Consider the following 26,397-nt stretch of genomic DNA (forward strand, 5'->3'; position numbering starts at 1 on the left):
CTAAGCATATGACTGGGTAAATGAGATTATATGGCAAGGGTTATGTGAAAGTTTGTAAACAGATGATTGGTTTGCTTTTGTTAAATGTGGGCCCCTTATACTTAAATTCCTCAATAATGTTTGCATTTTTTGGATTCTTTGTTCCCTGTAGAGACGTGAGAAAAACAACGTTTTTTTCTCTAATTCCACATAACACAAGATGAGTTATTGATATACCAATGACCAATCACTTGGTGTGGTATTCCTTTTAAGAGATGCTGGAAGCAAAAGGACTCGAAAAATGAGTAAAGAAAAATGGGCTACCTTTACATAAATTCAGAAAAATCATATTTGGTGAAATCCATAACATGATAAAGAAAATAATATATTTCATTCAGAAAGCAAGGGGAATGTAACATAATGCAATCATACTTGTAGGGCATAATAACATTGTTGGGGAAAAAACATTTTAAAGTCACAATTTGAAATTGGAAGGGAGATAAAGTTAATGTGGCATAACCTCAAAGGACTGTTTTTATCAGCATATCTGCCCTATGCACTCACGCTGCTGTAAAAGTCCATTGTGCAGGTGACACAAAAGCATTTGTCACTCGTGTTTTGTGCACATGCACGGCTGCGTCCTGCACCTTCTAATTGCTTCCACTTAGAGGGTGCAGAACAAAGAAGTTGAGGTGAGAAATGAAGCACTGAGGACAGAGGAGGAGGAAAGGAGGCGAAAAAAAGGGTTTAAGACAAAGCCTAAGGATTGAATAACCTTTATTTTTTGGGGCTTTGATCAGCTGAAAGACCTTGCAGTGAACAGAATATCCTTTTTCACCATGAAGCCTATTAGAAACAGTAGGTCTGGTGTTTGTGTGCGCAGCTGATCACAACTGTATGTCTGTTAGATGTAAATGTACATGCTGATGGGAAAGCATCTGTTTTGACCTTGTTAAAAAAAAAAAAAAAAAGCAATAAAAAATTTGGACATGAGTTGCAAACAAGTGACCAAAAAGTTCATTCATTTTGGAATGGATGGACTAATCAGCTGTCGGAGAGTTCTGCCTACAATGATGTGACAGACAAAAACTTGTTTAGTCATTGTGTGTGCTACCACTCAAAGTGTTAACTGGAACAGCTTGTTCATCCAAATCCAAGCTTGTTTTCATATTAAGGCTGTCTGTGACGAATAATAATTCGTTGCTGAAGAAGCCTGGTAAAGAAAGCTGTTTCTGAATAGATGAAAACACTAAGCAATGAATGAATGACTGGCTGAAGCTTTGATCAGTGGGATCGGATGCATATTGATCCCTCTATGAGCCAAACAGACAGTCTGAAAGGAAGAGTTTTAAGTGGTGACAGGAGAGGCAGGTAGGGACATAAGAAAAGACACACTATTGGGCCAGAGATGAGAGGAAGCAAACCAAACATCTGATCCACATCATTCGTTCATCTTAAAAGGCTGAGAAGCACAGATGAATGGTCTGAAATATTGACTTGGGTTGGTTGATGGAGTCTAATGTTCTCATCCCCTCCAAAGAACCAGGCCATCACAGTGAAGATCGAACTGACATACATACACTCAACTTTTGCTCCTATTTTTCACAGGTTTAAGTTTAACATCTATGACTTTTTTCATGCAATCAAAAGATACATTTCTCTCAAATTTTGGTCGCAAGTTTGTTAACAACAGGGATGCACAATAATATTGGCACGTCATCTGTATCAACAGATATTGGTTTTCAAATGAAATATCAGAATTGGCAAACATGCTGTTTTTTTTATGTTATTGATTAAGTGACCATGTACAAAACACCCCTAAGTTGAGGATTTTTTTCTTGTTTTTCACAATTAATAAATATTACACACCCTAAATAGCATTGTATTTCATGTGTCTGTCTGCTGGTGGGCCATCACAATAAGAGTATGCATAATATGATGATAATTCAATACAAAAGAGACTCAGTGATCACTAAAATTAGGTGGGGAACTGAAGTGGTATGTAAATATATGTATGTATATATCGGTATCTGTTATTTGCCAAATGAGTTGTTATATATTGGCATGTCGTATAACGACAAAAATCCAATATTGTGTGTATCCCTGCTTAAACACAGCGTTGTGAGCACTTCTCCTTTTCCAAGATAACCCATCCATCTGATCTAACAATTAGTCTGCACAGCCATAAACCTTCTGCACAAACCATCAGAAACCATCTCAGGATAGATAAACTCAACAAGCTCATTATCCTCACCAGGATCTTGACCTGAAAGCAGTTTGTCGTAACTGCTTTGTTCAGTTTTCATACTGATTGGATACATAATTCTGATTCGAGTGGAGCCCTAATATTTTCATCCGTAAATCAACTTTTCGGTTAAATTTGTTGATATATATCTGTCTGTATCAGGGACAGGTTTAAAAACCTGCTCTATGTAAATCTGACATACCTAAATCCAAATAAAGACTGAAAAACACGGTTATCATCACGTTTTCCCTTAGTCAGATCAAACTGAGCCGGACTGGCTGATTTCAAAGGATGCTGTGCCAACCCACAGAAATAGATGTGCCACACACATGGTAAAAGCAAAGCATTACTCATAGGGTCTCTTTTAATGAGTCTGGCTAATAACCAACATCGACCCACATGCTTCAGATCTCACACTGGTACAGGAGGTGAGGGCCTAAGTGCCTGTCCATGTTTGTATGTATTTTATGTGTCTAATGACCCTCCCTTGTGTGGGTTTTGGATTGGCCATATGGTCATGAATGTTGTGGATTTACTGTGTGGAAACATCAATACTGGAACAGTGCCTTTAACTTAAGGGAATGTGGAATTACATCTTGTTATTAAAATATGGGGAATTTCCAGTTATTGGGGACATCTAAAAGCTTTGTCTCAATACCATAATAGGGTTAATGTATTATATACACTTTTTCATACTTCACATGCTTTTGTAGGCAATATACAAGTTATCAGTGTAGCAATTTGTACAAGGTGTAATGCAACATGTTGCTCAAACTGTAACTTTGGAGTGTGACTGTCACAAGAAAAAAACAATAACTCTTTCATTTTCTTTGTGCAGTGTATTCCTGGACAATGGTTTTCAAACAGATTTAGTTTGCCTACAACAACATTTCCAAAACCTGCTTAGAGTCAGTTGCAATTGTTTTTTACTAAAATTATGACAGTGCACCAGAATTTTGCACGTAAGCTGTTTAAGTTGATTCTGGGAGTACTGTAAAAAGTCAGTCAGTCATGTCTTTTTGTATTATTAAGCAGGCATAGGTGCCATATAAATACCGTGGAAGCATCAAAATGCTCAATCCACAGAGAAATGCATACAGTCTGTACTCAGAAACTGTGCCCTTAAAAGAGCCATCAGAACTTCTATGAGGTTGCAATGTCACAACTACACTATAAATAGGTAGAACCTGCTGCTACAGTGCAGTAACAGTCATTTCCCAGCTCATATGACGGTGTGGAAGACCCACAAATACTGACTAATCACAGTAGAATGGTCTTTTTCAGGGGTGGGACTTAAAGAGACAGGTGCTAAATTGCGCATTTCAGACAGAGGGTGAATAGAGGTATGTTCAGTCAGAAAAGTGTGAGAAAAATAAGGTCTTATTTAAACATCAAAGCATGGAAACATGTTTTGGAAGAAACCCAAAATACAAAAACCTTTGACCTTTAAGGGACATTTTATAATAAAGGATGTAATTTTTATTTAACTATATTTTAATTGTTATGGTTAGAACATATAGGCAGGTTGCTCCAGCTCCATGCATTTCAGAGGATATTCGTTTTTGTAATATACGATGAAGACAGTGAGAGCTATAGTAAGAGCACAGACCTTTTCTGGTCAAATAAAAGCTTTTTGCTTTTGCCTGTTATGCAAAACCTGACTGTGCCTGTGGCTGTGTCGCATTCTGACCTTTTGGGTCTTTTTTAAATGAAAAAAATATATTTGCAGCTTCTGTGATGGATGTATTCCAGTATGATTCCTGAAAACTGTTGCAAGAAGGGGATTTAGACAGAGCACCTTGCTGTTTTTTTTTTTTTTTTTTGAGCAACTAACAGCTAAAACGTTACTACTTTATGTTCAGGCAGCTGCAACATTTTCTGCTACGATACTCTACTTTAGCACTTTTACCTGCAGAAAAAAAAAACTACACCTCCAGTAAAAGTGTCATTCAACCTAATCACAGTGTCATGTGTGTGTATGCGTACATATGTACATGGTAAGAGAGAAGTTTAATAAGAGTTGTATGTTCTCAAGCATAGAAACCAGCACAAGAAATTACAAGATCCTTTTGCTTTCTAGCCAAAATCTCACCTGCTGTAAGAGAGAGGAGAGCAACTGAAGCCTCTGCTGTTGCTCCACGTCATTCTGTCCCTCCTGACACACACACACACACACACACACAGACATATATATCCACAAAGAAACACACAACCAGCCAAAAAGTAGGGAAGCACAGAGAAAGAGGGAAGACACAGGATGAGGGACACAGAAGGGCAGCAGTGATTGTCACATAAATACACGGATCAGGAAGGAAAGTGGGAGGATGAACAATTATCGCGGATAAAATGAAAAAGAAAGAAAAATAAGTTCATTAAACGGCAGACAGACAATGCTCCTCAAGCAGGGCAGCGACAGAAGCAGAAGATGAGCGGTATACAAATCAAATCTGATTCCTTACCTGGTTGTCCGACAGCAGCCCCTCCTGGGAAGAAGGTGTAATTGCAGGTGAACTTGCGCTGGATCCACTCCTCCTTGCTCCTCCTTTCTGTCCTGCTTCCTTCTCCACATCTCTTTTATGTTGTCTCTTACTTTGTCTGTTCGGCTCTCTCTTATCTCCTCTCTTTTGCTCCTGCTCGCCTACTTCCAAACATTCCACTCCTATCTCCAACCTCCTCTCCCGAGCTCGTCCTTCCTCTCTCACTGAATGACTTTTTATCAGTCTCTCACTTCTCTTTACCTCTTGTCCATTCACTTGTTCCATCATTTCACTTGCTTTCCCTCTTTCCTTACTGCTGGCCCTGTCTCTTAATCTGTCACCTCCCCTCTGCCTTTCTCTCTCAGTGTCCTTTGGCCTTGTCTTCTCTCTCTGTCTGTCACTTTCTTTATCTGTCTGTGTGTCCGCGGGCCGCTTTGTGCGCTCCTCCTCAGAAGAGCTGCTGTCTTTGCTGTTGGCACGGCTGACCAGCTGGCTGAGTCTGGAACGCAGCTCCTCTTCCAGAGGGTCTCCAGGGCCTAAGCTGCTGGGCGAGCGCTGGGACCCCGGAGCCAGAGAGTGAGGCTGTGGTGGGCTGGGGGCAGCTGAATTCGGGGCCACTGTGTCCAAGTCCTCTGGCTCGGGTGTCATGGCATCAGATTTGAAGGCGTCTGGTGCAGCGGTGGCTGTTGGCATAGTGTCAGGTACTGACTGTTCCTCACTTAAACCCCTCTTCAGAAGGGCATTGAGTAGAAAGCCACTGTTCTCCTTCAGTGAAGAGACAAAGGGACATACATTCATCCTCAGAAAGCAAAACATTATCAGAAAGTACTACACCCATATCAAATGCTTATCATTTAACAACATAGTGAGTACACAAACAACAGAATTACAGACGAGATTAGAGAGCCTAAACACCTCTGTCTTCCCATGGGGAAACAACATTTTACACAAAATTTCTCACCAAAATAAAATATTTGCACAAATGAGATCTGACTGTTAAATTCTGCAGCACTGCATGCATGGAACAAATGAAAAAAAGGTCTTTTTTCAACTACACGATTTCATTTTTAAATTTTAATTTTCAAATATAAAATGATAACTTTTAAAAATCTAATAGCAATGTCAAGTCACTTATATTTTTTCAGTCTGCCGCTGATGCCACTGTTGTGTACAGTTTATTTGGAAAAATGGTTATTGTGCACATGCTGATAATGCCGGCTGTGTATGAGCTATAAGGCGTGTGTGCACGTGGGAGTGTGTGAGATGTGTTGACTTATATGTATAAGACAGGTGGCTGTTATGCACCAATGTTCTGCTGAAGTGCACACACAGCTGGCATGACGTTTGTTCTGGTGCAAACTCTCACTCGTGCTGTTTGCTCATTGCATTGGCTTCAAGAACTATATTTGCTATGAGTGAAAAAAGGGTATTTTTTCGGATAAATAACAAACAGTCCCTTACTGTAAAGAATCAAGGATTAAACAGTAGCTAATAAGGTCAGTATAACTACAGGTGTGAGATCGTACCTGTGCTAATGGGTAGATGGACTGTGTGTGGCTCTGGCCTCCAGGTTTGCTTTGCTCTGTCGACGACTCTCTCTTGCTTTTCCTGCGTCGCCGTGATCTTCTGACCGGGTCACTCTGCCTCTCCTCAGCCTCGCTGCTGTCTCCCATCACCTGGGAACAGACATCACATTTATATTTCACTTAAGTTTCATTTAATGCTACTTTATACTTCCAATTCACAATAGCAGAGGGAAACATCGTAATTGTTTCTCCGCTACATTTATCTGACAGCTGTAGCTACAAGCTTTCATGATCATTTTATATTACAAAAATGTATGATAAAGTTATCACACCATTTTTGACCTGTGATCTCTTTAAAAAAGAGAAGTGTTTTGTCATGTTTCAGATGTGATCGTGTCTATGAAACACTGGCAGTTCTACAAAAAAAATAAAAGAAATTAAGAGTTCTCAGATGATTTAATTGGAGTAATTGCCCAGAGGTCAAAACTAAGTAAATATTATTTTACAAAAATAACAAAGATTGGACAAAAATAAAGCAGATTTATCTCACAGAGCTTAGTTTTTCTTCTTTTCTGCCTTCATAATCGCTCTCATGACCCCTCAGATTTATCTTGTCACCACTTGTAGGAGTCCAAACCTAGTTTACACATTGTTGCATCATGTACAATCTTATAATGTCATATATAAAAGTTTTTTTTTCTTCTTCTTGCATAACAAGTACTTTGACTGTGATACTTTGAGTACATTTTCCTCTGTACTTTTATTGCAGTAAGATGTAGAACACAATAGTTTTACTAATAATGTTTTATTTTAATATTATTGCATTGCTACTTTTACATGAGTGCAGGATGTGAATTCTTCCTCCATCACTGCAGGGGAATTAAAATATTTTATTGTTAATGTATTGAACAGAGAAATTGGTTATTTCATGCCATTATTTTTATATGTTTTTTATTTTATTTTTTTCATGTTTTTATTATAAACGAATCTCATAATATAAAACAGATTATTCACATAAGACGTTGTGGTACAGAATAATCCGAAATTCCAATTTAAAGACTTGCCTTGGGATTAAAGTTGACATCCAGTGCCTCTGAGTGGACTGGATATGGAGAGAAGTTCTGGTGAAGGTGTTGGTGGTAGAGCGGCTGATGATGAGGATGCAGATGTGTGTCGGGCGGTCCTTTCTTCCTCAGTAGGTTTTGAGGCGGTTTGCGAGGACAAGCGGACAGCACTGATGAGGCCTCTGAGTCTGAGTTGAGAGTCTCTGTGTTGGTGTACTGGCCAGAGGACGGCGAGGTAATGGGAAGGTGCTGCGTGTACGTCCACTCGGGGTCGTGCTGTGAGTCTGTGTAGTACGTCTCATCAGACAGTTTGCGCCGGAACTGTCGCAAAGCTGCTCCCCAGCCGCTTTCATCATTCTCCTCTGAGTCAGATCCCATCTCGTCGTAAGCTGAAACAACGCCGGACTCTTTTTCCAACACGCTGAACACCAGGCTCTTCCTCTTGGTTAGCAGGCTGGGCCGCGACAGCTGTGAGCTGTGCAGAGCGATCCAGTTACCGTCTGGGCTCTGGAGCACCGAGGATGCACCTGAAGAACATGAACAGACAGCAGGAAGTTTAGAGCCAAGTGTCACTGAGTTCCATTTTACTGGAGAGAAGGCTGAGATCTCTACAGCTGATATCTCCAAAATTCGACAACTTACACCAAAACAACCTTGACTGATAAATAGCACCAAAGAAAAGAGGTAAAATATGTCATTTTAATTTGGGGATTAACTGTCCCTTTAAAAGGTGCAATTTGTAATTTCCAACCACCCAGTCCAACTGAATGGGTGGGCAGTATTTCACTCATTCTCAATGTTACAACAGGTTGGGATGTTTCATTTCAGTTATTGTCAACACAAAGAGCTTTTCATGTTTTGCCATTTATTACAAGGAAACATGAGATCAATACAAATGCTGAAATTCCCTTTGCTTTTTGGTGCATATCAAGTGAAGGCTAACTACAGCAGTAGTTGACAACATAAATGATAAAAATATATGGAAAAATGCGATAAAGAATAATATATGGTTTGAAATAACAAAGCTGTAGTTTCTACATCATGAGATATGCACTATATTACCACAATATAGATCAAATATCTTGTGGTGATAGTCAAAGATGTCAGCTGTAGTGTATAGTGAGTGATGTCCTCTGTGGGGGTTTGATATCACTGTCACTCAGATAAAGCAGGATCTTCAGCTCTGCGGGCCCTGCTCTTCTCTTCATGGGGGTAGAAGCTGCAGCTGTTCCTCGTTCAAACCTGCAGCAACAATTTAATGAATTAATAAGTGCTGCAATGACACTTTGATAGTCTAAACATTTTTTTAAAAAAAAAACGTGCAAAGTACAAACTTTTCATCATGCCTCATCTCATAACAGTAATGCCGAGTGGTTACAGTAAGGTGAACTGGTATGGTCAATATTTCAGTCAGCGTGCTATTGTGTCCATTCAATCGCAGTTTACAGTCACCAGTCAAAAATAAAAGCATCTCATAACTGACAGTAGAGACAGAGCACAGCCGGTCACTTATGATCTTCAGGTAGCGTTTGTATACTGCTGACTTTATAGCTTTTTAGCTTAGCGCTTAGCTTAGCTTAGCTTGTTTCAGTTAGTCTGCTACTGTGTCCACAAAACCATAATTTACAGTCAGCCATAAATAAAGCAACTCATAACTGACAGCAGAGCAACAATACAGCCGGTCAAAATAAGACTGCTATGTTATGATCTCCATGCGCCCCAATTGTGTATAGTTGACTTTACAGCTTTTTAGCTTAGCTTAGCTTACTTAGCTCAGTTTTAGCAACGTTAATGAGAAACGGTCACATCACGCCATCTTTAAAGTTCATGGCGAACTGTAAGCCGACTATTTGTGTTGTCATTGGATCAACTAAAGATACATAGTCATTGTCAGATGTTACTTACCAGGCTAAAAGAAACGTTGCGAGTTCAGGATCAAACTGCATCTTTGAGCTCTCCAACAGCTGTCTCCAGTGTCTCCAGAGTTAGAAAGCCACACAGATATTTACTCTAGTTTTGCTTCTTCTTACGTCGCTTCTTTCCGAGGGCAGTTTGTTTTGGGGAAACGGTCCTCACGGAGATAGTAACATCTAGGCTTCATCGACTCTGTGCCCCGCGGGTCAGTTTCGACGGTTTTGATTTTGTTTTTTTTCTTTCAGCTCAACTTTTACCTCCTGTCCCGCGGCAGACGAGAAGCCACAGTGAGTCGCTATCGCCCCTCAGGCCGGGATGTGTTATTACACAAGGGAAGTCCTGAGAGGCTGCAGTGACTCTCTGTCGCCCCTCAGGCAAGGGCATGTTATTACAGCCAGAGACGGACCGTCCCTGTCTGTAATAAATAGTTCAGCAGTGGATTTTTTTTATACTCCTTTCCTACATAAGTACAAAGAGAAGTTTCTATAAATTATTTATTGGTTTCTACCATTGTAAAACATTTGGGAACTTTATTTCAAGCAACTACAGCTAATCTTCAACAATTAGGAGACTAAATACGTATTATTTGGACATTTTCAGCAAGTAGGGGTTTACAAAGGAGGAAAATGACCATGTTGGAAAAAAACATTTTAGATTTTGATAAGTTATAATATTACCAGAACAAAGTCAAAATTTTGAGGAAAATAGTTATTAACAGTAAAGTTCTAATTTTATGAGACAAAAGCTATCATGTTATGTGATTGAAATCAAAAATTTACGAGAAAAAGTTGTTATATTACATAATTAAACTCTTAATTTATGAGAAAAATGTTGCAGCTTTAGGCAAAAAAGGCCTTTGGAATATTAAAATATTTTTAGACTTTGCTGATTTATTATTTTACGTTTTAAGGATGTATGGTATATCATGACTTTATTCTTGAAATCTAAGATTATTTTTCCCAATGAGGTCCTAATCCTCCTTCATCAATATGAGTATTTGAGTAAAGCACTGCTTTAAAGTAACACTTAATAAGGCTAGTATGACTTTTATAAATGTCAGTGAAACAGCAAATATGACATACCTATATTTTGCATTTACATTACCTAAAAAAAATCATAAAGGAGCCAAAATGTTCCCTTAACCTTTGTGCAAGTAAATTACATTCTTACTCTTAATATACCTAACCTGTAAGAAAGTCCAACTCCATCATCACATTGTGCAATAAGATGATCCTACAACAAATAGGATACGCATTGCATTTGCATCTGGTATCAGGAGGACTCAAACGAAGCCTGTTTAGCAAACTTTGAAGCTAAATATTGAACTTCTTGTGAAAAGGCTAAAGCTGAAACTGGGTTTTTATTTTAAGAATAGGAACTTTTTTTTGTGGCCAAAACAAGGCTCATCTATGCTACATTCTTGACTCTGCTTGATTATGGAGATGTATTATACATGAATGCACCTTTTCAGTGTTAGCATGCTCTGGATTTTGTGTATCATGGTGAATTAAGATTCATCATCACCTGTAAGCCCCTTACATCACTCTGTCCTGTATGCTGCAGTTGGGTGGCTCTCTTGTAGACTTTTTCTCTGGCATCTTCTTATTTACAGAGCTATTCTTGGCTTACATCAAACATAATTTATGTGTGTACATTAAGTAAAGCACTGAATATGACTATTCTCTTGTTTCAAAGACTATGATCTTATCTACTATACCTAGAACACACAAGAGTTTGGTAAAGTAGCCTTTATGTATGCAGCAGTATTTATTATTATATATTTGTTATGTATTGTCTGTGTGTAACTCATGTTGCCATCTATCTTGGCTTGGCACTCTTCAAAAAACTTTTTAATTTCAAGATGTTTTTTTTATGGTTGAATAAAGGTTAAATAAACTGGCATTAAACAGAGTCTGAGAGTGTGATATTTACTGGAGTTGTCCAGGCGGTCGACGCTCTTCCAGCTGGGTAGAGATGTGGCCTTTCCCTCTCTCTTCAGAGAGGTGTAGTCCTGCAAGCTGCCACCCGCTCCGGCACCCTCCTCCTCCTCTGGACCCTTCTCTGGAGAGTCGTCACTGGTGAGGGAGAATGCTGATCGTGACCGCTGCAAGCACACACATGCAAACACACACGCTGGTTTGAGCATCCGAAATAGGATTTATGAGCAAAAAATGTTGTCGAGAATAAAATACAAAATGTGGAGTCACAGAGGGGCATGCACTTCTGCTGACATAAACTTAACAGTGCAAGTCAGAGGTCAGACATCATTGTCTTCCTCAAAGAAACTTTCGAGAAGAAGATGTTTGACAGCGTTAGAAATTTAAAGCGTCAGACAGACATTCAGTCAAAGCAGCTCCAGACAAGTTATTACTACTTGGACAAAGGCAGCAGCAGGATGGCCAAGAACAGTCACATATAATACCCAAATTATAGCAATTACATAAAATAAAGGAGAGCACTTGGTCCAGCTGGCCAATGTACTTCCTGTCTGGGCAGAAATCTGTGCATCTGCGGCTGTGAGTCAATAATCTCATCAGCAGGTGGAGCTAGAAAACAACTAAATACTCAATGCAGGCAGCAGAGGCTCTGCAAGTCTTTTTACACGAGTATTTGAGATGAGGTTCTTATACAACCACCTGAACTTTTGATTTTAAATGTATAATGAAAGAAACATTTCCAAACTTTTGGCAAAAAAAACAAACATTTTCAATCCTCTCACTGACAAGAAACTAATTTAGGCTGGGGACAAAGTTTTCTGGTTATATTAAAGTTGAATTAACCCTTTGAAGCCTTGAGCAACGTCACTTTTCTTTTGCTGCTTTCAGATGCCTTCCACAAGTATTTTAAGCTTTGACCCCTGAGCAAATTAGTTTGATTGCTTTCGGAAACATGGGAAAATGACAATGAGCAACTTGGTAATAAATGTTTCACAATTTGCAAAAAAATAGTAGATTTTGATTTTTTTTTTTTAAAAAAAAGCAAGCAAAAAACGTCTAAGGAAAGAAAAAAGCTAAGGAAAACTTTACTTAAATAATTGCAGATTTAAAATTAAGTTACACAAGTATTATATTTTTAAGCACTTTGTTTCCAAGTATTTCTCTTTTGTTTTGGGGGGGGGGGTTAAACAAATTTTCCAGTAATTTTCTCGTGCATTTGACTGATTTCTTGTTAATTTATGGGTCATTTCTTCTTCTGCTTATTGCCTTCTTCCCATGTTATAAACAAAATCAAACCACTTTGCTCAGGTTTGAAGAGTTAAACGAGACCGTTTAAACTTTGTTTGTTCCTAGGATATGGATTTAGAAGCTTCTCCAGCGAGAATGAAACAGGTAATACAGAGAATTCAGGTGCACAAACTTACTAAAATCTTATTGGTGAACATTCAGATCTTGATTCAACGGCCAAGTGGAAAAAAACTGATATAGTGACATGTATGTTTAAATGTAAACTGTACTTAAGTCTGGCACAGAAGAATTACATAAAATATATGAGTTCTTATGACGGATGGGATGCACCATTAAGATTACCCTGAGGATCAATGTTAAGGCAGATTTTAGTGTGTATTTTCATGCATAGTGTCTTAGTGAGCGTTTGCAGAGAGCTGATAAACAGAGCCCATCCCACAGCGGGCCGTGTAGTTGAGGAGGATCCCTCCGTATTTCACAGGACTTTGATCTTCCCTGAGTGAAACAGCGGGAAACAGAACGACGAGGCCAGGGGAGCGCAGCTTTGATGCTTCGCTCACACACGGGACGATGACAAATCTCCACGAGTCCCTGCTGACTAGCAGCGTGAATGGCAGCCAGGTGTGTATGTACTGTTGATTTGTGTGTATGCGCTCTTGTGTGTATTATATATATCTCTGCGTGTCCATGTAACCTGAGTATTGTCATCATATTGTGTGTGCTGTTCTCAAACCTGGGAACTGTTGTCTTTGGATTTTCTTCCGCCCTGAGGTATCAATCAGAATTGGCTTATACTTGGTTTAAATCATATTTGCAATATTTCTAATGCTTTTATTTGCCTTCTTAAATTGAAAATCCGCCATAAAACACTTCAAACAGTCGGTTACAAAATGATGATACTAGTATCAATACCAGTATACCTTAAGCGTAACTAACACCAATATACCTTGTTTGCATATAGTTCTGTGTATGTATTTAAATCAGCCAGATGTCCATTAATTCCTCTGAGTACCTGCATGATTTCCAAAACAGCATCATAATACACATCATGGTGAATTTTAGAGATAACCTTCATCCTGTCAATTTACAAAATTCATTTGAGTCAGACTCCTCACTGCTGGTTTTCAACACAACAGCTAGGATCTACAGAGAACATCAGACAAAGAAAGAGACCAAAACAAAATGCTTCGTCACCACACGCATGAGAGGTGCAACTGAAAAGTACAGTGATTTTCTGCCAAACACATTCCTGTGTTTTCTAAACCTGGCAAACACACAGAGACGGCAAGCTGGTCCACCCAGAGGAACCCGTACCAAAACACAGACAGAGGAACATTATACTGTACGTGCTGCGAAATGAAGTGAGAAAACCAAACCGCCCTTCTTTAAACACACGCTTCTAGCCAAGACTCAGCAGTTTACACCCGCCGACAGGACAGCTTTGTTTTGACTTCACCGGATATGGCTGGCATTTTTTGTTTGTTTTTAGAGTTTGAGTGGAGGTAGAGACTGACCCAGAGAGAGTAGGAGGTCTTGAGGGGGTCCTGTGGTCCTTGTGAAGAAGCTTGAGGCTGAGACAGAGAGGGGAGTTCACTGGGCTGGATCAGGGACTGAGGCTGAGGCCAGACAAAGTCATACTCTGTCTGCATTTCTGAACGCTTCCTCCTCTGAATGATCTGAGGAGGAAAGGAGAAGAAAGGCGACAACGTGAGAGAGCTGCGAGGTGTGTATTGCAAAGCTTTTTTTAAACAACAAATTATAATAATGATAATTGCAAACGCAGTCCCATAACAGCATTTTATGTTTACACTCCGGCATGAATAATTTGCTGTAATGAAACTTCTAAACCAATAATTCAGCTTCCATTTAAATTTTCATGTATTATTATGCACCAGCATCCTCAGAGTTAAGATAAAAATACATTTTTTAATTTCACCTTCAAAGACTTGATGGCCAACAAATGTTAATTAAAGCTGGAAAGCAATCAAACAACCGCAAACTCTGTCTCCACTTACTATGTGTATGCAAATGACAAGATGCGATTAAAATCAAAGCGGTAGTCATTTGAATTTTAATTCATATTTAGATATCACATTCAAAGGCTCTCTGCCCTTTTCTCAAATGGTTTTGTGATCCCAATTTCAAAAGAAGAAAAGTACTTTAAACTGCCTGTGTTCCTGTGCCATCTCTCTACCAAAATGTAACATCAGTGGAGATTATTTTATTTAACATCGTAATGGTCCACTGATCTGTCAGTCAAACCGTCAAAGGGAAGACAGAGGTGGGACCCAGCCGGATGAGTTACATTTTCATTTTCTAGCATGCATTTGAATGACATTAGCGACACTTAACGCTTTCAGGGGAAAAGAAAATTGCAAAAAAAAAGAGCTTACTCAACCTACTTTTTGTACAATTGTTGTGGCAAGTTCCTCTATGAGCTCCTCTTTGTGGTCCTGCAGATACCGAGCCTCATTCTGCTTCTCCTGCACACACACACACAAATATGAAGAGTATGTTCTGCTGAAAGAGGCTTCTTGACAAAAAACCATGACTTCATCCCGCTCATATTGAGAGCCAGAAGAGGCCATGACAGAGAAAGAAGGGATAGAAAAGGGGGCAAATGGAAAAGAAAAGACGAAGACAGAGAGAAAAAACAAAGTTAGATGAGGAACAGAAAGATGTCTCACCAAGCTGTCGCTGAACTCCTCCGCCTTAGCGATGGCCTCCTCTATAGCCTCCTCAGCAACACGCAGGGCGACTGTGAGCGTCTCTGCCATACTGTGTCCTAATATCACACACACACACACACACACACACACACACAAACATTACATAAACATTTCTGAGATATTACACCTGTTTAATAACCTCTAGACAAGTGGTTCCCAACTGGTCCAGCCACACATTTAACACATGGGCTTAAAACAGAATGAAATAAAACATATTGCAAGAATAAAGTGCAATTACTTAAAACCAGGGTCATTTCTAAGATTTGAGGACTGTGAGGGGTTAGCTCGTATCTCTGCAGGAAAAGAAATCACCACAATTTTTCAAAGAAAGCATGCCTTCCAAACCTGCGGGCCTGTGGGTTTAGAAGACGTTTTTTTGTTGCTTTTTTAAAAGGGGATTTTTTTTTCTTTAAAACATTTTGGGTGGATATTAAAGAAGAGATAAACATTCTCTCACTTACCAAATTTGAATAAATGCTTTTGGATGTTTTGGATTACAACTGTTGGTGGACACATGCAAGCTGTGAGAGGGGCGTGCAAGCAGACACTAAAGCCCCTTTCCTACTGCACAAAAAACACAAACCTGCTGATATCTGGCATTTTCATTTAGTGGGAAAGGTCACAATTGCCGTTCACTGACTCTGTATCAGCTCCAGCTCTGATCAGCTTTGACTGGCAGAAATGGAAACACATCTATCACCTGCACATGCTAACGTTGGTGGAAAAGGGTTTATTTGATTTTATGCATCAAAGTTGGTTTACAGGTCCTGGGGAGTTTTTATGCTTTAAAAAAAATGTGTAAAGGCTTTTGGGGATCCAGGGCGAGCTGTGTTAGGCATCAGATTGGGCTGAAGACTACAAGTTTGCAAAATGTGGGGGTGTTGAGTTAGACAGAAGTACATTTACGAGAACTCTGTAGCTGCTCATCATGTCTGCTTGAAGCCAGTGGCTCAAGGTTACATTAGCCGCTTCTAGTATAACACCTGTATTTTGCAATGGATTGTCAGCATCCAAGTAGTATTGTAGTTAATAATACAGCAGGTTTTCACAAGGAGGAAAAATATGTGAAATAAAACGCAAGGCAATGAGTCTGGCTCTGCTGCATCAGTTTTTATATTTTCTTTTGTCCACTGGGTTCAGCAGTGTTTTAGAGCTGCATACCAAAAAGATGGAGTACCCTTTTAAGGGGCCAAACGATTGGAAACCTTTTCTCTACACAAATTCTATTCCAACCTTTACCTATTAGCTGAAAGAGTATAGATTTGAATACATTCATTTATGTAAATAATCCCATATAAAACAAGACTTTGGTGAAACCAAGTTAATGGCTGGGCTTTGTGTGTTCAATATAGTAAACTGTGGGTAAATTGTTATGGGACGTCATATGACATACTTAAGATATATCTGAGACAAATAACTGAGGACTGCTTTAATTGAATATATTCAAAAATATAATTGTGCAATTTTATTGTTTGGCACGTAGACAGTGAACTGGTGAGTTATTTATTGTTCTGAATTACTCATCTGAAGTGCTATTGTGTAACTTGTCTTACTTTGTTAAACAGACCAGACCTAGGTTACATCTCGTGACAGTTATGAACTTGCCCACAGCCTCAAATGTTGATCTTACAGAAAACAGAGCAAGATAACGTTCCTGCTTCGGCTTTCAGACCGTGGGCAGGAAGCACAGGGGAGACTTTGTTTTGCCGCCAGGGCAGCACAATTTATTCATGGTCAAACTGAAACCTACGCTGTACATTTACTACCACTTGACATCTTTACAGCTAATTTCTGTTCTGCTCGGCTCACCAACAGCAGTCTTCTCTGAGCCACTGACACTCTCTCTCTTGCTTAACCACACACTCGCTACGCCCACACTATCCTTCTCCTATAGCACGCATGAAATTGTAAACACCCAACAAATATAGGAGTTATAGGAGGAGAGTTCCCCCTAAATTTCTCAAATTAGGCTTACAGGTGGGTCAAGCTTTGACGTTAATGTAGCAAATGCGTTGTGCAGCAACAACAACCATGTAGCTATTGAGGAAGTGGATCAGATGTATTATCTTGGAGATAATAATAAAGATGTTATAGAAACACTGTCCACCAACTCATTTTAAAATTTGATTAAAATTAAAATATGTGACTAAATTAGGGACCCCTACACAGTGTTTATGGGCTTCTCAAGAGCTGCCAGGATCTTATTGGCAGATCTTGATCATTGCATTAACTATTTATCATTAATGGCAGGGGAGATTATTAACTTTATCATTAGATTTAAGCTGTTTGTTTGTTTGTTTGTATATTTATTTGTGCATGAAGGACTGTGTGTTTACAGTAAATGGTGCAAGCATGTGTGCTTAAATGTTGTCTGTGGTGTGTAGGAGGCTATAATTTTATCTGTGCATGTGTGTCCATTTGTTCGACATAGTGTGCCAGTGGTTTTATGTGTATCCTGTGGATTTATGTGTTTGAATTTTAATGTGTTTGCAGTTTAATGGTCAAACAACAACTGTCGCTATGTGTTTCAATTCACTTTAGAGGTTTCTAGCACTAATGTGACCCCCCCCCCCCCCACACAGATGCCCTTAGCAGAATGGTCTCTAAGGCAACAATTAATAGGCGATAAACATATGAGCTCAACCTTTTAAGAAAATGGGAAAAGGGACAAATGTTGGGAAAAAAATCAATATAGCTATCACAGCAGGCAAGTAACGACAGTAAAGTGGGAAAGATAATGTCAATTATAATTGTGGCTGAAATTACCCATCTGCACAGCCACAGAAACGTTTTCCGTTCATCACCACATCTCTTACCTTCACTCTGTCTGTAGAAGGCGGAGTCGCTGCCACAGATGCTGCCATCATTGTCGTTGCCGGTGCTTCCCTCGTGAACGCTGCTTTCTAAAGGGAGGGAAAGAATGACACAGGAAGTTTTCAGATAAAAGCCTTCAAACTGAAGCCTGTCAAAGAAATGCAAATATTCTGCTCATATCATACCATATAATAACGTAGCTGCATATTCCTTCACACTGTCACCACGTTAAAAGTAGGTTACACTGCGCACAATGCCACTAAACCTTTTTTATACTCTTGTCAACTGTATTCCCAACTCCATTTTGTCATCTTGTCAATTGCACAGTTTTATTTCTTTTGTTTTGTGCCTTACCCAATTGTGCAAAACAAAAAAAGAAACAGAATGACAGTTGAAAGAAAATCATAATTCCCTTTGCCTTTCAAACTAATCACATGCTGGCACTTATCATGGGCATATCCTCAGCATGCATCTGCATCAGCATGTAGTGTGTTGTTTTCTTTATACCTCATTCAGGCCAAGTCTCCTGCGAGTTAGTGCTATATTTGTTGTCTTTTTCAAACTAACTCCAAAATCTAGAGTTGCTGCAAAGGTACATTCCTGTCACCTAAAATGGAAACTTTGTGATCATAATTCTCAGACAGATATACTTAGAGACGTATTTCACCAATATAGAGAGGATTCTAACATAAAACTCAGCTATCTAGTAAAAAGTAAAGAGATGCAAATACTTTTAAAATCGGTGCTACATGACCAGAGATAACAGAAAAAGGACTGGTGCATTACCTTTTGTTCAAGAGGCAGAAAACCTACAACTACCAGAATGCACTGCGCCGTAACAGACCAAAAAATGCTCCCATTGGTGGGTGATCTAATGCGCACTCCTCCATTTGAGACAATGCAGACAAGGTGGAAACAAATGATCTCATACTACAGATAAATGTTAAGCTACAACATGTTTCTAAAAACATTTGAGGCAAGGCAACAGTATCTTGGTTTATATCTGAACAGTGCAGCTCAGTTTTAATGTTTGAGTTGTCTGTCTTTTTGGCCTCTGTTTTCACTTTGCAGGAAACAATATGGCAACCACTTCCTGTTCACAAACTCTTGCTATTACAGATTAACAGGGCATTAAAATATGTTTCTGAAAACATATTAAGCGAGAAATAGGAAGTGCAGTGATAAAAAGAGAGAAAGTAAGAAAGACAGAACACATAACAGCAGCAGTTCATCTCCTCACACTCTGTCCTTTTACTTAACCCTTTCTTTACTTTTACTTTACTTACTTTACTTTGAATTAAAACATTGTTGTCAATTGTTTCGTTAGTTAACTACTTAAGGTGATGCACCTTCTACGGAGTGATATCAGAAATGCTTTGTGTGTGTTCAGTTGAGATCAGTTGTCCTGTTGATGAAGCAGACATAAAAAAAAAAAAAAAAAACAGCTGAAGAAACTAAGAAGACGTCCTTGTGCTTTCATTACCCACAGCCTTTAGGCAATTTAACCTTTAAAGTTAAGGCCTAGCTAGCCTTACAATATTTTTGCTAATGCAATTAAAGCAAATTTAAATTTGACAAAGAGATAGAAAGAAAGAGAGAGAGGGAGGCTCTGTCTGTCTCCTGATCAGCTTCTATGGTCTTTGTGTCTGTGATGGTGGCGTGGGTGGTAGGCAATACAAAGATATGGAAGTGCAGCCTGTAGTTTAAGCAGACATCCCCAGAGCCAGCAAAACTCCATAGTTCATTTATACATACTACCCACATTATTTTGATACAGTTGGTATATATATATATATACATATATATATATATATATATATATATATATATATATATATATATATATATATATATATATCTACACAAGTTGGTTGAAAACCAGGAAAGTATCCCTTTAAAGAGTCCTGACAGCCCAGAGAAGGTGTAATAGTTACAACATCCCCGCCTTCAAAACCACATATTCCCTTAGTGGCCCATTAACTCCTGTTAGACAACTCTCCTGTGGTTTGCATTTAATGTGTGCCCTCTCATCAGTTTCGCTATAAAAATGAAGAGAGTATAAATGGACATTCAGGTTAATAAGAAGACAAAGTGTCAGACAGAGCAGCAGAGGCTAGACCACCAAGGTAGAATATACAGTCATGCTGCTGAAGCAAGGGAAGTAAGTCCTCTTAACTGACCACATTCAAGGTACATTTCCATCTCATCCCCTGACCACAGGCCACGCCCACTCTCAAACATGGCTCCAGACAAAACACAAAAGCACCCTGGCTCCAGTTCCACCTCTGGTCCCCACTAATACTCATTTCAATCCACTAACCAGAGCCAAAACCAAACCAAACTCATCCAAAATGCAGGCCGTCTTCCAACACTTCAGCCCCTGCTGCTGACAAAACACAAGCACAACCAAACTCCATGACTCCCATCCTTGGTCTGCTTCACCTCCAACATTAATCTAGTCAACAGCATCCTGTTGCTGCTCCTATTGGACAGGCTGTAGTTTCTGGCTGAATGCACTTCTGGCGGAGTGTGTGGGCACATGCTTGCAGCGGTTTGGTGCAAGTCCGCCTTCAAGGAGCCACTCACCAATCCCTACCATAGCCGACTGCAAGACCGCCAACAAGACACAGCAGTCACTCTTTCACACCACAGTGTTGCCATTGGATGCATTCATCTTACTAAACTACATATATTTTGCATAATATTGCAATTTTTTAATAGAATCATTTCAGATGTGGTTTAACGAGCCCACACATGATAGTATGAAGCTGGGCAAACAAAAACAAATACATCAAAATCAAAGACGCCAGTATTTTCTTTTTTTTTATTCCCCCTTGACAGCAGCAGTAACACAGCCAGCTGTCAGATACGTTACACTATTTCAGCTTTACTGCAAGATGAACTGCTGTTTGTCAAAGCACTGCGACGTTTTAGTGCAGAGCCTGTAAGCCAGCAATCACAAACGCTTACATTACTTCACAGTGACATGCAGTGACGTGCTGTAACTCCACCAGAAAACACTTTTTTTAAAACGTCTCTACAAATCAAACTACAGGCAACATCTGCCTTAACAGTAGCTTCACCCAAAAAATGTGTGTGTGGCTCCACTTTGAGAAGTGTGTATTTGATTTCATGCCACCCTATGCATCTCTACTCGCAGGCCCAGTCCTCCCAGTCGCAACACGGTGTAACAAGTCCCCAAACCATTACACGCTCCACCCGTCTTTCACTCTCAGAGTTGTCTCACTCTGACTGAAGCAGCGTTCGACAGAGCTGTACTGTTCTCGCTTGGTTAGAGCTGAATTATAGTTTCTGGGACTGTGGAAGGGGACAATAGGTGGGGAAATTACCTGCAGCAGCTCGGGACAATGTAGACACAAAAGGACTGCTGTCAGAGAAAGTGAGCTTCCTCGCATGAATCACACACAGACAGGAGGGCAGCACACACACACACACACTGACAAAGACACACAGGGAAGATGATGCACTAATATGCAGACTTTAAGAGACATCCTGAGGACTGGGTATCATGATAACTCACCAGTTCACTGTCTACATACCAACATCAACCTCTGTCACAACAGCCTGTCAGTTTAACTTGGCCATCTGTGAGATGTTCAAAAAAGTGTTGCTGTCTCCTGTTAGTCACACAGATGCAAGCTACAGAGAGCCGTCCTGTATGCGCCAAATATTTAAGCAGGAAAATGTACCAATCATGTATGCACACCTTGAGTATTCCTATTTGTTCAGAAAGAAGACTTTTAATCACATTTATACGACAGCTGTGGTTACTTTGCTACTTTACTTTCTCCAAATAAGATGCATGCTTCCTTCTGCACAGCAATTCAGTTGGCAGGTGTAATTCAGGAGAAAGAAAATAGTTTCTATGTGAAACTGCTCACAACATAGTCTGAGGTTTATCTTGAGTAACTGAGCAATGATTTCTGGAAAGAGACATTGCTGTTGAATTGTTTTATTTTTTGTTTTTCATTTGGAACTTCGAGCACCAGCTGGGTCCCATCTTGTTCCATTATATTCAAGAGAAGGCAGAAATCTCTACTGCTGATATCTCCAACACTCAGTAACTCACACCAAAACAATTGAGATGGATAAACAGGAAAAATCTGTATTTTTCATTTTAGGTTTGAACTGTCCCTTTAAATCCAGAGTGGTGTCTGAAATATTGCATCTAAACACTGATAAAAATATTGAGATCCTTTACTTTAAGTTGCTATAACCAGCCTTTTTGTATTAATATAAGATTAAATGACAATGTGTAATGCCAAAGGATAGATATATTTCAGAAACACTCCTGATTTAACATCTTGACAGCATTTTTAAGACGACAGTGACAACTAAGGGGAACATCACATCAATGTTTTTTTGTTGTCATTCTTTTCACTCACGCCTTCATGAGTCATATCTGACAAAGCAGCAGTGATACAATGACTAGTATGACACAACAGAGTGATGCCTTTGTTTTTAATTGGCCCTGAATGGCCTTGTTATAATAGAGGTAGTGGAAGGTCAGTGTGTGTGTGTGTGTGTGTGTGTGTGTGTGTGTGTGTGTGTGTGTGTGTTGGTCCAGTACATTCCTTCTCATGTCCATCTTCCATATTTTCTTTCCATGACCATTGTTTCACCTTTGTGCCTCACCACTTGTCATCCCACCACTCAAGGGAATGGAGAAGGAAATCGCTCGATATTGCCATGGTTACCACACAGACGACAGCGGTCGCCTGCATCTGCAAGGGTGTCTGAGTGAGTGTGCAAATGTGTGTTGTATGTCTGTGTGTGTTTGTGAAATTGTGGAGAACTACATTACCTTTCAGTTAGGAGAAAATGGAAAGGATACAAATGCATGTCTGTATTGGGGTTCCATTTCTTTGTTTTTATTACAACCAAATTGGTTTGTTTTCCAGCTGTTATTGTAAGTGACTGTGCAATTTAAAGAAATCTAGGCGCATTTTGCTGCTGAAAGTTAGCGCCTAGGGAAGCAACATTTATATAAAAATGAAATTAATGTAACTTTTATTAAACTTTTTTTTTGCATTTGCTGAAATTGTCACTATATTCACACGAGATGGATAATCTGTGGAAAAAAAACATATTCCCCTGCCTACAGAATTGCCTTAAAGCCCTTCTAATGGCGTTACTGTGATGTGAAGAAAAACAACCAATCAGAGTCAAGACATTTCTGAATCAGCTGTCAATCACTCAGTGAACTGACACATTGGTTGTGTTTGGTGTGCCGCTGTTAATTCTAGAAAAGGCCATTAGAAGCAGTAGAAAGAGGAGGGACGTTTCACAGACTATCTGTCTCACGTATGTCTTTCAGAATATGGTGACAGTTTCAGCAAATATGACAATAAGTTATTATCATAAACGTTAACTACAAGAAAAGAAAAAAATAATGGAAAAGGTTGTGCACTGAGCACCATATATGTTTCAAGCAAGCGAACTGCCTTAATAATACAGTGGAGTTTATGTAAACATCGTTGCTGAATGGATAACATCCATGACAAATCCACAAAACAAGAGAAAATGTACCTAAAAGCTAATTGCAAACTGTTTTAAGGACATGTTATTCAATCAAGAAATCATTTACAGATTGAATGTGCCCTCGCTTAAAGTTTAAAAGCGACAAACCGTTGCAGGTGACATTATCAGCCAGCTTGAATCGAGCTGAGATGGACAGATTCTAAAACAGTTTTGTCCAGTCATGCATCTTTGGTTTGTAGTTTAGCCAAATGAATGCAGAACTGAATAATATGGTTTGATGGAACCACTCAATGCAAAACAAAACAGAAAATCCTCTGTTGTTTTGGTCCAAAATTTTGTAAATTGCACATCTAATGCAGGGATTAAGTTGAGTGAAATAGTGTGTCATAAAAAGAGAATATGTGGAGAGACGGAGGGAACTAACAAAAGGCTGTATAAATAAATGAGCCAGTAAAGTTTCACTTAGAGCTAACGTTCCTGAAGTGCCAGTAGCAGCAGCAGGAGGAGGAAGGAGAGTCCAGACGGTTTCCTTTCAATTACAATGCAGCATCTGGCAGCACACACAGTCTCATAAACAACGTCTTCAGAACAACGGCTGAACCGACAGGATGTCTGTTTACATCACGACAGGCTGGGAGGTAGTGGAAAGTAAACAAACGCTTCACTTCATCCGTCTCTTTTATTTGGGAGATAAGAGTTGTACTCACCTTTTGCAGAGATGATGCCAATGTAATTTAAATCTGTCATAAAATGGAAAAAGGGAGTTTTAGGACAAAACTGCACTCGTTGGAGAATATGAATATATATTTCTTTAATACTGACAATTCAGTGGTTATGTGTGTGTGTGTGTGTGTGTAGAAATTAATTGGTCCCAGGGCCAACATGGCATTTAAAGTTCAAATGATGGAGGTGGAATGCGAAATGGAGGGAAACATCTCAAGTCATTAGCACTAGGTTTTAGTATTACATTTTTTACATTTTGACAATGCAGCTTACTGTCACCTGCGGCCCACTGTGCCTGACTTAAAAGGAGCCTGACTGGGCTCATCCTTCTGGTGCATAAACCTGGACAAGAACAATGCTGCAGAAAACAAACCAGAATGTAGCCTGGAGCTGCTTCTACTGCAGCCAACAGTAGAAGAAAATGTCAATCTAACACAAACCGCTGCATGCAACAAAGACAAAACAATTCCGCAAAGAGCGATTATGAAAGTCAATGATAGACAGGGTCAAAGGGCAACACTGTCTTCAGTTTTCAACTGATATAAAGTAGTGTGTATGTAAGCTATACTATAATTTTAAAAAGCAGAATGTAGAGAATTAATGGCTACGTATTTCCCTTAGTCAAAGAAGCGTGTGTGTTTTATCTCACATATGCCCCAAATGCCCAAAAAGCTGTCAAAGTCCATAATGACAAAGTAAAGCAATTCATACCAGACTGTTTTATTAGGAATCAAAAGACAGCAAAAAACTGTTTGGGACCTACATAAAGTGGACATGTCTGTAAAGGAGAGACTCAGGGGTAGCCATAGAACCTATTTTCATTCAGATATCGTAAAAGTCAGAGTTCAAGGGACACCTGTGAAATTTCTGTGTCATGTTTTCATTGCCAAAATTATGCCTAATTTTGGAGCATTATTTACCCCCCTTCGTGATGAGCTAGCATGATATGATTGGGTCTGCTAGTTTCAGATGATACCAGTATCATCAGTGTAGCTTTAAGACTCAGTGTGGGACAGCCTCTTAAAGACAGGAATGCTAGCCAGCGATTAATGCAATTTAAAATAAATAAATAAATAAAATAATTTTGTTAAGAAAAGGCGCTATGTACAGATGTTAATCACATCTCAATCAACGCATTAATGCTGACATTCCTACCAAGAAGATAACCCTAAAATCAGATCAGAGGGTGAATGTGATTCAGAGGTGATTGTGAATGTAAACTGTTCAGACAAAGTCAGATCCAGCTGCTAAAGGTCAGTTTTCACTACGTCACCTTCATTCGACACACATTCGTCCACAAATGCAGGCAAACTGCAGTGTGCACGTGGATGTAAGTACCACACAAAAAGAGTCAACCGCAGTCTTGACACCAATGTGGTGCGAGCCCTGTAGTCGTTTGCTTTTCAACAGCAGTGGCTCTGGGCTCCTGTTTAACATTCTGCCCTCCAATCCCAACAGACAGAGTACTGTACTCTGAATCACCAAGCTTTCAGCTCAAAGAACGCAGGCAGTAGAAATGCTCCGAAAAGTGACAAAACACCTGTGAGTGTCTGTAGAACTCAAGCCGTGTTACAGTAGAGCTATCTGTTAAGTTGCTGTCGAAAGGCTTGAATGAGTAAATATCTATTGAAAGAGGTGAATCAGGAGGTCCTGGTGTTTTGTTTACTACATTCTGCTTCACTATTTTGTTAAATAGTAACGGAACAAAGGTCACTGTTAAAATTGTTCTGGCACTGACTCACTAGATTAGCTACATCTAACCTACTGCACAGCCATTCAGTGTTGAAGGTTGAGACCGTTTTTGGCTAAGTGACCACTCATTGGGCAGAAACAGATCAGCAGCAAAGCACACAATGCTCAGTCTGCTTAACAAGTGGTATTCTCAAGCAAAATCCTCACTTCATTGACACTGCTCTCTTGATATAGCTGTAGTTATGAAACAATACTAGTTACTAGTTAAAATGGAAGCTCACATGTCAGACTTGACACTGGTTCATAAACGCAGTACAATAGTGACAGTCAGAAAAACTGCATAATGGAATAAAGACACATGTTAATCTCCACCAACATATAATCAACTGATTCATAAGCTAACAGAAATCTGACCACCAAATGTTCAAAATTAACTTAACTCTAGAGTGAATTTATAACTTCTCAACTTTGGATATGGACAAAAAAACTGATGTAGTCCATGTGTTTATCTTAAGTAATTTGTGTCCTGACTAATTTTCGAGACATC

The 26,397-nt window shown here is 39.4% G+C and overlaps 1 protein-coding gene across 7 annotated transcripts in view; it reads right to left on the bottom strand.

The window, feature by feature from the left end:
- Nucleotides 1–26,397, bottom strand: part of myripb (myosin VIIA and Rab interacting protein b) — a 165,396-nt gene that overhangs the window by 6,738 nt on the left and 132,261 nt on the right. For 3 of the 7 annotated variants that reach the window (XM_042510339.1, XM_042510332.1, XM_042510333.1), the window contains exons 5-14: nt 24,143–24,175; nt 17,936–18,022; nt 15,078–15,175; nt 14,793–14,873; nt 13,905–14,066; nt 11,138–11,309; nt 7,292–7,818; nt 6,228–6,377; nt 4,684–5,466; nt 4,317–4,379 (exon numbers count right to left, since the gene is read on the bottom strand). In XM_042510339.1, coding sequence (XP_042366273.1) covers nt 4,317–4,379; nt 4,684–5,466; nt 6,228–6,377; nt 7,292–7,818; nt 11,138–11,309; nt 13,905–14,066; nt 14,793–14,873; nt 15,078–15,175; nt 17,936–18,022; nt 24,143–24,175 — 2,156 coding nt within the window. The remainder of the gene's footprint in view (nt 1–4,316; nt 4,380–4,683; nt 5,467–6,227; nt 6,378–7,291; nt 7,819–11,137; nt 11,310–13,904; nt 14,067–14,792; nt 14,874–15,077; nt 15,176–17,935; nt 18,023–24,142; nt 24,176–26,397) is intronic. The other 4 variants (XM_042510337.1, XM_042510335.1, XM_042510334.1 and 1 more) reach the window with 3 other exon arrangements.

This window comes from Plectropomus leopardus, chromosome 21 (genome assembly GCF_008729295.1).
Source record: "Plectropomus leopardus isolate mb chromosome 21, YSFRI_Pleo_2.0, whole genome shotgun sequence".
NCBI lineage: Eukaryota > Metazoa > Chordata > Actinopteri > Perciformes > Serranidae > Plectropomus > Plectropomus leopardus.